Source organism: Salvelinus sp. IW2-2015, linkage group LG15 (assembly GCF_002910315.2).
Source record: "Salvelinus sp. IW2-2015 linkage group LG15, ASM291031v2, whole genome shotgun sequence".
Lineage (NCBI taxonomy): Eukaryota > Metazoa > Chordata > Actinopteri > Salmoniformes > Salmonidae > Salvelinus > Salvelinus sp. IW2-2015.
This window is the reverse complement of record NC_036855.1, coordinates 22,854,721-22,868,296: the sequence shown is the minus strand read 5'-3', so window position 1 is coordinate 22,868,296 and position 13,576 is coordinate 22,854,721. Positions and strand designations below refer to the sequence as shown.

At 46.8% G+C, this 13,576-nt stretch overlaps 1 protein-coding gene across 1 annotated transcript; it reads right to left on the bottom strand.

Annotated features, from left to right (window-relative positions):
* Positions 1-4,039: 4,039 nt before the first annotated feature.
* Positions 4,040-9,690, bottom strand: LOC139028859 (DNA-directed RNA polymerase II subunit RPB1-like). Its single transcript, XM_070447346.1, has 2 exons — positions 9,642-9,690; positions 4,040-4,737 (listed from the first exon to the last, which is right to left on the bottom strand). Exons 1-2 carry the CDS (start codon positions 9,688-9,690, stop codon positions 4,040-4,042), a joined length of 747 nt encoding a protein of 248 aa, XP_070303447.1.
* Positions 9,691-13,576: the final 3,886 nt, after the last annotated feature.

The window sequence follows — 13,576 nt, the reverse complement described above, 5'->3', positions numbered from 1 at the left end:
TCATGAGCTGGAGGAATTCAGATTTCCAGTTCAGCTCCTAGCTACGCATGGGAGCTCTGCGATGGTACATGTTGACTCTGGGGGACAAAGAGATTCAGGTGGGTTCATATACTGTGAGTTCCGGTTCAGTGTTAGTCAGGTTTGAACCTGGTCGTAACTACTCTGTTGCTCACTTCAGCTGCTGTAACATTTCACCTGTGTGCTTTGACCTGGAGTCTTGTAAAGTCTTCCCTTCCTCTACTTTACAGCACTGGGAAGAGGACTTGCTCTATCTTACATAAGACAATAGGAATTAGGCTGTTTCAATTAAAATTGGGGGTTTGTTGGTACCAACAGGGCTTGCGAAGGTGTGGTCAGAAGGAAGGAGACACATTGGAGGCAGGGTTTAGAAAGCAAAAAGCTCAACAACTGCTTTTGTCCTGTTTCCTGTGACAGAGAGACGGGTTGGGAAAAAGGCCGACCCTTTCTACCCCTCCCCCCTGCCCTCCTCCTTTTCCTCCCACTACTTGGGTCAGATGTTTTCACTGTCACTGTCTTTTTCCTGGGCAATGGTGAAAAATGCACAAACATGCAGCCAAATCAAACAATGGTCCTTCCCATTGCTAAGCACTGTCTAGAAGAACTGGGCCAATCTCCAGCACTGGTGAATGCTGGGATAATACTAGGCCTCAACAGAAGCAACCCAGGCCCCTCCTCCACCCATAGGCCCCTCCTCCACCCATKGGCCCCTCCTCCACCCATCGGCCTACACAACCTCATTTGGTCCCGCAAGTCCATGCAGCCGACATGTACTATTTTCATCACAACCACCAATCAAAGCAGTTGTCTGAGTCTGAGCTTGACTTTCTTTATCACAAGCGTATTATTGACTTTCATTCAAAATCATGATCGTAGGTATTCCAGTGATTTTGCCATCTACTTGTGGTCACCTCTCTACCAGTTGTGATTGTGGATGAAGATGCAATAGTGCTGTAAATGCCAGTGTGTGATGTATCTGAGGAGGATATTAGACCACTAGTGGTTAGGGTCAAGTGGTCACATGAAGGGCAGTGTGTGATTGTGGTATGAGGTGGCCTGGTGTCTGTCCAGGACTTAACCCAATCGATGAGCTGCAAGTTTATCCTCTAATTACTGCAGTGGCCGCCCCTCACCTTCTCTCAGTAACTTATCAATAACACGCTTCCACTCCTTCCCCAGGACCCATAAATCTTGGGCGCTGAGCCTCGTGGAGCCTCCTTCAGTCTCCCAGTGAACGACCCAGAGGAAGCCTGGACACGTGTTAACAATCGCTGACAGGTCTGTCCCAACCCCGCCACTAAATACCGTTGGAGAATGACAGCTTCAAGTTTTCTTGTTTTTCCTCTGACTTCCTCTTCCTAAAAGTATTTCTGCTTCTTTCTCTTTCCATATTACTGGCTTTCTCCCTTCCTTTACCTCTCCCTCCCTCTCTCTCTCCCTTCCTTTACCTCTCCCTTCCTTTACCTCTCCCTTCCTTTACCTCTCCCTCCCTCTCTCTCCCTCCGCTGGAGAGGCCAGGATTGTGTCTTGGCAAGGGGAGATAACCTGTAGGCCATGGATGAAGGGATTTGGATGATTGTGCGAGGAGGGGGGCGATGGAGACGGTTGACGGAAGGGAGGGGGATGGATGCATCCTGTAGGGCTGGTGGATTTATCACTGTTTCTAGGGTGTGGTGACACAACAGAAGAGATAAACACTCAAACACATGACATCTTTCACACACCCACCACAACACACACACGCAAACCACATCACACACAACCACACCACCACACACAACCACACACACACACACACACACCACACACACACACAACACACCACAACACAACAACACACACACACACACAACCACAACCACACACACACACAACACAACGCAGAATTATGCACAGAAATATAAATTATAAATACTAAGTTAACACCTAATAACACTCTATCATGCAACAATAGCAACCCACCTGGAATATTATAAACACACTTATCTTTGAGAATTCACAATGAATCATATGACACAGGTCATTTGAAAGGAGGCTCAAGGCAGCTGGGTAGCTAAATGTTTTGTTGTGGCAACAGGTGTGCTATCGAGAGAGGGATACAATGGAAAGTGGGGAGTGAGGGTTAATGTGAATAATTATACTGTAAAGACTGAAAAAACGATTTGCTGCCTCTCACAAAGTGCSTCTTTTATCTCAATGTCCATCCCTCTGTGCCTCAGTCCAGGTTGGCTGAGGAATGCAGCACTGAATGAACTGGGAAGGATGAGAGGATCTACATGTAGGAGATGCTCCCTAGACCCCATACTTCACCTAGCCTTAACCAGAGGTGAATCCTGCCTACTGAGCACCCAAACAGGACACGGCAAGKCCATTACCTGCCTGTCCTCCCCTGTCTCCTCATCCGATAGGTCTGGAAGATCCACAGTGTAAGTGGACAGATGGTGTTGTAGACAAGGTAACACCCAGAAACAATAGAATAGGCAGAACCTTTCCATGGCTGTAAGAGCTCTCTGTGGTGATATACAGTAGGTAGATGTACTGTAGATGGCATGCAGTGGCTAGAGAGAGTTTGCCTCCGTGTGTATAAAAGCTCCTAGAAGAGAACGAGAGGCACGTAGGCTTTCAACAACTAAGCACAGCAGTTGTGATTTCCACTTGATATTAGAATAGGTTGATGTCCAGACRATTTTCTAATATTTTCCACTTTCTTCCCCTTTAAAAAATATGATCTTCTTAGGTTGTGTAGTAGATGGTATGATTGTTGTAGCAACCCTGGTGTATGACTGTTATAGCAACCCTGGTGTATGATTGTTGTAGCAACCCTGGTGTATGATTGTTGTAGCAACCCTGGTGTATGATTGTTGTAGCAACCCTGGTGTATGATTGTTGTAAGCACCTGGTGTCTGATTGTGTAGCTACCCTGGTGGTTGATTGTTGTAGCAACCCTGTGGTATGATTGTTGTAGCAACCCTGGTGTATGACTGTTGGTAAGCAACCCTGGTGTTGATTGTTGGACAACTGTGTATGTTTTGTGCAAACCCTGGTGTAATGATTGTTGTAGCAACCCTGGTGTATGATTGTTGTAGCAACCCTGGTGATGATTGTTGTAGAACCCTGGTGTATGATTGTTGTAGAACCCTGGTGTATGACTGTTGTAAGCAACCCTGGTGTATGATTGTTGTAGCAACCCTGGTGTATGATTGTGTAGCAACCTGGTGTATGACTGTTGTAGCAACCCTGGTGTATGATTGTTGTAGCAACCCTGGTGTATGACTGTTGTCAGGAACCCTGGTGTATGACTGTTGTAGCAACCCTGGTGTATGACTGTTGTAGGAACCCTGGTGTATGATGGTGTAGCACCCTGGGTGTATTTTCCTTCCAGAAGAGAGAAATATAGTTAAATAAACATGTGCGCCTGCGTGTGTGGGTGTGTGTGTGTGTGTGTGTGAGCGTGCCCTAAGTGTGTGTTTGTATGTCGGAGAAATGTGCAACAATTAAGTGCTGCAGCCTCTCTACATGCACTGTTTGATTATATGTACAGAGGTGCTCCAAGAGGCTGGCTTCTCTCCAGGCACCGCCAAGGATGACTCACTTTAGAACTCGGTCCGTCAGTGAGGAAGACTCTGACGCACCAGTCAGATACATGAGGATAGACAGTACTGCTAGTGGTCAGTGACAGTGACAAACTTTCCTGTGGGGGTTTCTGCAGGGGCTTCAAGTATACTTCTTTGACTTGCTTTGTTTTGTTTCTGTGAATCACAAAGTGGCGCTAACTCCAGAAAACAGCAGGGTACTTTGCGCTCTCTCTTGGCTGTTGTGGAGGAAGTTGGGCTGTGCTGGCTTGCTGGTGTGCTGGCTGTGTGCTGGGCTGTGTTGGGCTGTTGTCTGGGCTGTGGGCTGTGGCTGTGTCTGGGCTGTGGCTGGGTCTGTTGGCTGGGGCTGTGCTGGGCTGTGTTTGGGCTGTGCTTGGGCTGTGTGGCTGTGTTGGGCTGTGCTGGGCTGGTGGTTGGGCTGTGCTGGGCTATGTTGGGCTTGCTGGCTGTGCTGTGCTGGGCTGTGTTGGGCTGTGCTGGGGCTGTGCTGGGCTGTGTTGGGCTGTGCTGGGCTGTGTTGGGCTGTGTTGGGCTGTTGCTGGGCTGTGCTGGGCTGTGTTGGGCTGTGGCTGGCTATGTTGGGCTTGCTGGGCTGTGCTGGGCTGTGCTGGGCTGTGCTTGGGCTGGTGTGGGCTGTGCGGGCTGTGCTGGGCTGTGTTGGGCTGTGTGCTGGGCTGTGCTGGGCTGTGGTTGGGCTGTTTGTGGGCTGTGTTTGGCTGTGTTGGGCTGTGGCTGCTGTGCTGGGCTGTGTTGGGCTGTGCATGGGCTATGTTGGGGCTGTGCTGGGCTGTGCTGGGCTGTGCTGGGCTGTGTTGGCTGGCTGCTGGTGTGTGTGGCTGTGCTGGGCTGTGCTGGGCTGTGTTGGGCTGTGGCTGGGCTGTGCTGGGCTGTGTTGGCTGTGCTGGGCTGTGCTGGGATTGGCTGTGTGGGCTGTGCTGGGCTTGCTGTTTGGGCTGTGTTGGGCTGGGGCTGTGGGCTGTGCTGGGCTGTGCTGGGCTGTGCTGGGCTGATTGTGGGCTGTGCTGGGCTGTGCTGGGGCTGTTGCTGGCTGTGTTGGGCTGTGCTGGGCTGTGCTGGGCTGTGTTGGGCTGTGCTGGGCTGTGCTGGGCTGTGCTGGGCTGTGCCTCTGTGTGTGGGAGAGAGGGAGGATGCAAGGATACGTTTGGAACGTGGCCGGATGCCCCACTGTTTGGAATGTATCACGCCAAGGCTCTTTTAATTAGGCTGATCAAGTGTTTTATGGGATTTGGACCCACGCTCCATTCCATTAACACATCCTCAAGCACTACTCCCACTCCTCTTCTCTCAATCGCTCTTCTGTCTAGATTGTCCTCTTTATCTACCTTGTTTTCTCATTATCCCCTCTTTTCTCTCATTTGATTTTTCTTTTTCTCCCTTCTCTCTTTTTTTCTTTATCTACCTCTTGTATATCCCTCCACATGCAGGGAAAAGGTTAATGGTCAAAACATTGTTTCGCTTCCACTTAATGCAAAACCCTGTTGTGAGCATAGGGCATTACCATGTTATTCATTGCTCCCATATTATGTACCGGTGCTATTTCCCCTGCCCCTCTGATCCTGAGGCATGGGAGGGATTTTTCCATTATTGATCTAAGATGAACCCTCCTATTGCTCTGTATTTAATGTCAACATGTATTAATATATATTGAACAATACTTTAAAATGCCATAACAAGTCTTACGTTAGCCTAATTGTTGTGATAAGGTGAATTGTGTTCTTCAACTTTGACCGAGCAATAATGTTGATTGGACACAAGCGAACTAGAGCATTTAGAATTCCAAAGGGGCTTGCACAAGATAATGACCATTTGGGAACATTAATGCGTTTAGATTTCTCCTTTTGGATGTTTTGAAAGAAAATAGCACCTGTGCTAGRGCCTCTGGGATTGTGCTGTCCGTCAGCGGGATGTTGTGTGCTGCTGTTTTTTAAAGTTGCCACAGCAACCGTCCTCTTTCTTTCTTAGGGGGCCCATGGCTSCTGGGTCGCATATTTTAGGCGTGGAATGTAACTCACAGAAAAGGGAGAAAGGGGGTAAAAAATAGCACCTGGAGCAGCTGATCCATGTGTAGATCCCAGTGTAGACWCTGTGTGAGACTAAGCCTCTCTTTTGTCTTCGCTGCCTGTCTTTGTTGTTTCTTTGCTGTTGTCCACACAAATAATGAAAAAAGGATCCACTTGACAGACCTCACATCATGTGTGGCGTTTGGGACAAAACGTTAGTGACTGTTTCTTGGCAGTCTCAGATGATGCTGCTGAGCCTTGATCAGAGGGGAGTAAGTTACAGTGAGGGGAATCTGGAACCAGTGTGGAGAGTGGGCCGGAYGTTGAAAGTGTCTACTGCTTTTCCATGAAGGTCATGTGCACKTTTACAGACAGGCCAGTCCAGTGGCTGCTCTCTGCTGACTCCTGGAGCACTGAGAGTGGTTTGCCATGGCCTGCCTGCCACTCATAACTGGAGCTTCAATGCCCGAGTATAGCATAGTCCAAATACTGTACATGTGTCAAATAACTTATAAAGCTGTTACTTTTATTTAATTGCAGACTGGTCCGGTAAAAATATCACAAGTCATTGGCTGTGAATTTCTGTATAAATCTGAAATGATTTGTCTTCAAATGGGATCAGTAATAGTTTCTGAATTGCTAATGAGTCATTTCATAAGAAAATGTCTATATGAAAGCTATTGCCTGCTGCAGTTATTGTAAACACAAACCATTAAAGTGCATTTAGGGACTTCATGAGAAGGTTTGTTTTGCATTGTCAAAATCAATTTCAGGGTTAATGGTTTCAAATAAAAAGCCACAGAAATATTAATAATGCCTTAGAGGTGGATCAATGAGTACACACCCACAGACACAGACACACACATAAACACACACACTTACATTTTTATTCTGGCTGTTGTTACTGTACTTTGATGCAGTGTAAATGTGTAGGCAGAGAGAGGATGAGCAGAGCAGATAGAGAAGTTTTGAGGAAGTTAAATGAGGGAGCGTGACTCATCCTTCATCGCCAACATAGAGACTGTTTCCTCTTCCATCTGGGTCTGATCCACAACCTTAATGTTCCTAGAAGTTGGCCATGATAAAATTGTCACACATCACAGAAAAAAATGTGAGATTTATGGGGCAGCGGGAACATCATTTTATTTCAAGAGGCATTATGACAAGAGACACATAGGGGTCGTTACTCATCAACAGTGTGGACCCCCCCTCCCTGGACGCCTCAACCCCCCCCCCCCACACACACACCTCTCCACCCTGTGAAATAAGTGAAATAAGTGAAACCTTCTCCATACAAGCCCAGCCTAGCTCTCCCTGAGAGCACTGGAGATGAGATCCTGAGCGGTAACATCCCAAACCCTCATCACCTCATGGTCCACTGCCCAGGTCCAGGTCCTGCCATGAAATACAACCCCAGAGAGGTCACAGGGATTGACCCCAGTCACAAAAACCCTAGTGTAATGCATTCTCAGACTGTGCCAACCCACACCATCCACAGCTATCCCTYTATCTGATAATATACACGTGCAGATTATTTTTGTGATTCATTATCTAGTGCTTGCACTGCACTAGGGGTCATGTTTATGTGCTCATGTGTTGGTGTGTTTAATGTGTGTATGTACTGGCAGCATTCCAGCTATATTTAGAACTCTGTGTTTTAAAATACTGTATCTGTAATTGCTTTGATAAAAGCTGGATAATTGTGGTATAATTGTGGTATTTAGAATAGGTATTGTACTGTATGTGTGGCTGTCTTTGTCTTGGGCGTAGCCTTGTCTCAGCACACAATCCTCCCCTGTTGTGTGATTGAATGTTTATGTCTCAGCGCCTGCTGAGCTCACTGAACATCTACTGAACATCCATTTATCCATCCATTCAAATACTGCATACTACAGTATATGTCCACATATGGAGAACTAAGCAGGTAGGGAGACATAGTCCTGGAGAGGAATGTCTGAGTGTGTCATAAAGAAACTCTTTGCATATTCATCTGTCACCAATTCTCTGGAGGCCCAGTAAACCAGACTACGTCAGAGCACTGTCTAAAAAGCAGCTCTAGCTCTGGATGTAAACACTGCATCGGAAAATATTTTCAATCCCCCCCCCCCCCCTTCTTCTCCCTGTATTTGGTGTTTTGTCTCTTAGTGGTTTGAACACTTCTGTTTTTTTTGTAAATCAGATGACCGAGTAGTAGAAGCAAAGATGCACTGATCCATGACACTTCTCTCCCCAGTACTCTCCCTCTGTCCCCTCTCATGGCCATGGTAGTGTGATCGTTCACAGGGTAAACCGGTTGAGGTGAATGCCAGAGCAGCATGGTCCCGCATCAAGGCATAGGGGAGAAGAGGGAAGAGGAGGAGGAAGGACGATGGAGGTGGCGCTATCCTCAGGGGGTAATCTCACAGCCGGGTAAATGCACCTGGCCTTGGTTTGAGAGGTCACTAACTTATGTGCAGCAGAACCGTCCTGGAACACGAGGACAGCCCAATCATCCCCACTGCTTATAAAGGGACGGGAGTCACGTAAGACAGCGCACCTTGTTTAGTTGTGATGATGATGTGATACAATATAAGAGGTGCTCGTCCTTGGTTGTGTGATATTGTTGGTCAATGAGGAGAGTAGAAATTTGGTGTCTGTGCATGGTTTATACTATTTGTGCGACATGGGTGTTCTGTGTGTGTGTGTGTGTGTGTGTGTGTGTGTGTGTGTGTGTTGTGTGTGTGTGTGTGTGTTGGTTTGTTGCCTGTGTGTGTGTGTGTGTGTGTGTGTGTGTGGTAAAAGTGGTAATGAAATTCAGTATTGATCAGAACAAAATAGACTTTATACATCATTCGTGTTCTCTATCAATCACACCCAGCTTAGTTTTCCAAAGCTGTTTGTTTTGGACGAGAGAGAAAAAGAAAAAAGAAAGAAAACTCCAAGCAGAGCAGTAATTACGTGAGGAGATCGTTTTTTAAGTCTTTCCTTTACTCCATTTTCAAGCTGTAACAAGCTTATCTGTCAAAGACAATGTCCATTGAATGAACTGCTTAATTCAAATTTGATTGAGATTCATTTTGGTTTTGGACTGGGGGAAATTATTTTCCTTAGAGTTAGTTTCCACAATTGTTCACACACATTTGCTGAATCTTWGGCCCATTTTCCAAAAACTCTAAACACAAAACACAAAACCACAAACACAAACACAGAATGCTAAACTCTACAAATCTCTAGCAAAAGCAAACACTGCATTCAAAAGTGTTGAATAGATTAATAGATCTGTTTAACAACTAACAACACAGTGATGTGCTCAACACAAAACACTACTATGAATATCCCATCAGTAGGTTTATGCCTTTTGCATTTTCATTGTTACAATGTAGCCGGTTGTAGAAGATTGTTACAGAATTGTATAGCTACTCAAATATACATAAATAAACTCACAAATGCAATACAGTAACAAAAACATTGTCATTTATTTCCAAAATGCAGTATTTTTGAACACTTGTGTTTTGTATGTAACACTTTCCATACCCAACAAGAGAAAACCAGGAAAAACGTTCAGTAAGATAAAGGGTTTTCTGTACAAAAATAAAAAATGAAAGTGGCTCATTCTTTCAAAACTCTAAACACAAAAAAACTAAAACACATGCAAAATGTAAGAGAAAATACATTGGGCTGCATCCTGCCTCCTATTTTGGTCTGGCCACAGCAACTCATCTACATCACAAGCAATGTTCTCACTGACTAAACAGCGGGGAAATAATCTTCTGGAGTGACGGATCCAGCCGCCGAAAGCTCTCACATCAACTTCACCACATGCATCCTCCATTGCCTGGAGAAGAGGCATGTGTGCGAGGGGATGGCGGTCATACACCTTCCATCGCCATGCCGAAAGAAACCTTCAATTGGGTTTAGGAATGGGGAATATGGTGGGAGGTATAGAACAATAAATTGTGGGTGGTCGATGAACCAGTTACGGACCAGAGCAGCCCGGTGGAAACTAACGTTGTCCCAGATGACAACATACCTGGGCTGCTCTGGTCCACCCCTCTGCTCGGCTGGAATGAGGATGCCATATAGTGTGTCCAGGAATGTGATGAGAAGGGCGGTGTTGTAGGGACCAAGGTTGGCATGGTGATGGAGGACGCCTCGCTGGCTAACGGCTGCGCACATGGTGATATTCCCTCAACGGTGTCCAGGGACATTCACAATGGCCAATAATGTTCCGTCCCCGTCCCCTTCTTTTGGCTAGGTTGAAGCCAGCCTCATCAATATAAATATAAATGTGCTGAATTGCAGCGGCATACAGCTCCAAGACTCTCTGAAACAGACAACAAGACAATATGTGACATAGACATAGAGAGCAGTCAATATGGTGAGGCACAATACACTGGATTACAGTACTGCAATGTGTCTATACAGTGCTGATATGATAGTAAATTCACAGTATAGTACTTATTTGCACATATTCATAGCGCTGTTCTTTAACCCTCTGAGTTTCACTCAAATAGCACCATGTAGACCTGTTTCATCCGGGTTTCGGTTGCGCTGTAATACACGGTCCAATGTAGACAAGCCCACCTGGTGAATGTTATTGAATATTGTGTTGTCTGCAATTATGTGGTTCTGGATTCCTCGTAGTCTTGTATTGTTTGCCAKCACCATATTCACAATAGCGGTTTCCTGTTCTGGTGTGAACAGCCGGTGTCTTTCCACCATGGCCTGGCCYTCTCTCAGTTCTGCAGAAGGTCCACAAATATGATTGGTTACAGTAAGCTAAAATAATCTATTTTCTTTCAATATGAAATTACATTACTGTAACATTGGCCAACAATCACTGAGTAACATAGGCCTAATGACATGTCGGACTGCAGTATACTACAGTATACATACATAAATAGCTTAGTGTAGATGGTAGGTAATTTACCGGTTCTCATTTCTTGTTCAAATATTTTTTATTGAACACACACAGGAATGGTGTATAGGTATGAAAGGCAGGTATACCATTTTTAACTAAACATAAAAGAGCAGACAGAAATAAAAAGATCCAGAGTTCTGGGTACAAAACAATTATTACAAAACAAGACATACAAAACAAGGACAGGTAGAAAGAAAGAGGGTGGGTGTCACCCCCCCCTTATCCCTCCCCCCCTTTACCGGTTCTCATTTCTGAATGTACGGATGATAGATGCAACCGTGTAGCAGCTCAGGTTGGGCTGAACTCTCTGCCCAGCCTCCCTCATACTCAATCCATGGTTGAGCACATGGTCAACCAATGTGACCCTGATCTCATCTGAGACAACTGTCCTTCCTCGTCCTCGTCCTCTTCTTCCTCTTCCTCCTCTTACTCTCGCTCCTTCACCTCTAGCTCTTGCTTCACCATTGACTTCCATTTTCCTCCGAAACAGGAGAGCTCATCTGTGGCCTTTTATAGAGCTAAAGCTCTGATTTCTAAGTGAACAATTCAGCAACTAGTGTTTACACCTGTGAGGAGTGGGTGTTGCCAATTGGTGTATAGTGCTTGGCATTGTGATTGGCGTTGCTTTCCAAAGGGACTTAAGAGATTTTAATTTTGAATGTTGTGCCTAATGTAGAGAACTGTGTGTAGTGTTTTGCAAAAAAAAWTGATATAGAATTGAAAACTGAGTGTAAAGCAGGAATTGGTTTAGGGATTTTGATACATGAGTTTCAGGTTTCAGGTTTTGGCCAAAGTGGTCCACCAGTACTTGCCACTAAGACTTCGCACTTCGCACTATTGCCCAATGCCCGGATGACCAGAGGAGGGTGACGTGTGAGCCCACCAGATCAATCTGTCACGAACATCGAACGGAACGTACACCCGTCCAGCCGGACACTGAGGTGGAGTAGGCTCTGAACGCCCGCTCGATGTCCGTGTCCACCTCCCATACCACCGGTGCCACCAGACAAGAGGCCGGAAGTATGGGAGTGGGATCAATGGACCGCTCCTCTGTATCATACAGCCGTGACAGTGCGTCGGTCTATATGACATCGTAAACCTAAACCAGGTGAAAAACATAGCCCACCTTGCCTGGCGAGGGTTCAGTCTCCTCGCCGCCCGGATGTACTCCAGATTACGGTGGTCAGTCCAGATGAGAAATGGGTGTTTAGCKCCCTCAAGCCAATGTCTCCACACCTTCAGAGCCTTGACGACAGCCAACAACTCCCGGTCCCCCACGTCACAGTTTCGCTCCGCCTGGCTGAGCTTCCTCGAAAAGAAAGCACAGGGGCGGAGCTTCGGTGGCGTACCCGAGCGCTGTGAGAGCACGGCTCCAATCCCAGCCTAGGACGCGTCCACCTCCACTATGAACGCCAAAGAGGGATCCGGATGATCTAGCACGGGAGCCGAGGTAAACAGAGCCTTCAGGCGACCAAAAGCTCTGTCCGCCCCAGCCGACCACCACAGACGCACCGGTCCCCCCTTCAGCAGTGAGGTAATGGTAGCAGCCACCTGCCCAAAACCCCGGATAAACCTCCGGTAGTAGTTGGCAAACCCTAAAAAATGCTGCACTTCCTTTACCACACTCCATCCCCAACCCTGATGTGGAAATGCGATATCCTAGGAAGGAGACGGTAAGTTTGAAGAACAAGCATTTCTCAGCCTTGACGTACAGGTCATGCTCCAACAGTCGCCCAAGTACTCTGCGCACCAGAGACACATGCGCGGCGCGTGTAGAGGAATATATCAGAATGTCATCGATATCAACCACCACACAAAGGATTGGAAGACGGCTCGAGCATTCTTCAACCTGTACGGCATGACGAGGTACTCATAATGGCCGGATGTGGTACTAAACGCTGTCTTCCACTCATCTCTCTCCCGGATACGCACCAAGTTATACGCGCTACTGAGATCCAGTTTTGTGAAGATGCGTGCCCCGTGAAATGACTCAATCGCCGTGGCGATATACCCCACTGTAATGGAATTTAGACCTCTATAGTCAATGCACGGACGCAGACCTCCCTCCTTCTTCTTCACAAAAAAAGAAACTCGAGGAGGCGGGTGACGTGGAGGGCCGAATGTACCCCTGCCCCAGAGATTCAGAGACATATGTCTCCATAGCCACCGTCTCCTCCTGTGACAGGGGATACATGTGACTCCTGGGAAGTGCGGCGTCTACCAGGAGATTTATCGCACAATCCCCTCGTCGATGAGGTGGTAATTGAGTCTTCTTTTTACAAATGGCGATAGCCAAAATCGGCATATTCTGAGGGAATGCGCACGGTGGAGACTTGGTCTGGACTCTCCACCGTTGTTGCACAAACCTAAGCGGGGAAACAAGGGTAAATATACACACAGGAATTAAAGCAAATGAAAACCAGGTGTGAATGAACCAAAGACAAAACAAACGGAAAAAGAAAAATGGATCGGTGATGGCTAGTAGGCCGGCYACGCCGACCGCCGAGCACCGCCCGAACAAGGAGAAGAACCACCTTCGGTGGAAGTCGTGACAAGTAATTGTGTTTCAACTTCCAACATCAGTGTGTAACAATTGGGAAAAACTGTATTTGAGACTAGGGACTTAAACTTGGATAAAAACTTGACCGGACAGGGTAAGACAAGTCTTGARGCAGATATTAAAAACACATTCTTTGCTCTCGAGGACTGCACCTCCCAATCCTTGAGATAGTGCCATCCTCCTCATTGTATGGTTTGGCAGATGTTAGAAAAAACCATTGGGTTGGATAGAGACAAAAAAAGCGAAGAAAATAAACACAGGATGTGATAACCTGACACAGGAAACCCTGTGAATGCTGGGAGTGAGCGGTGAACTGCACTTCCTGTATGACAGCACAATGGTGAGCGGTGGCCCCAGATTCCTAAATGAAGCCGTAGTCGTGGGGACAAGGAAGGGCAGCCTGTATCCTCCGGTCCTGGGCTGATAACAGCATTCTCACACAGAGGGACGGAGGCAGCTAACTGTTTCGCTTTCTTCACAACCC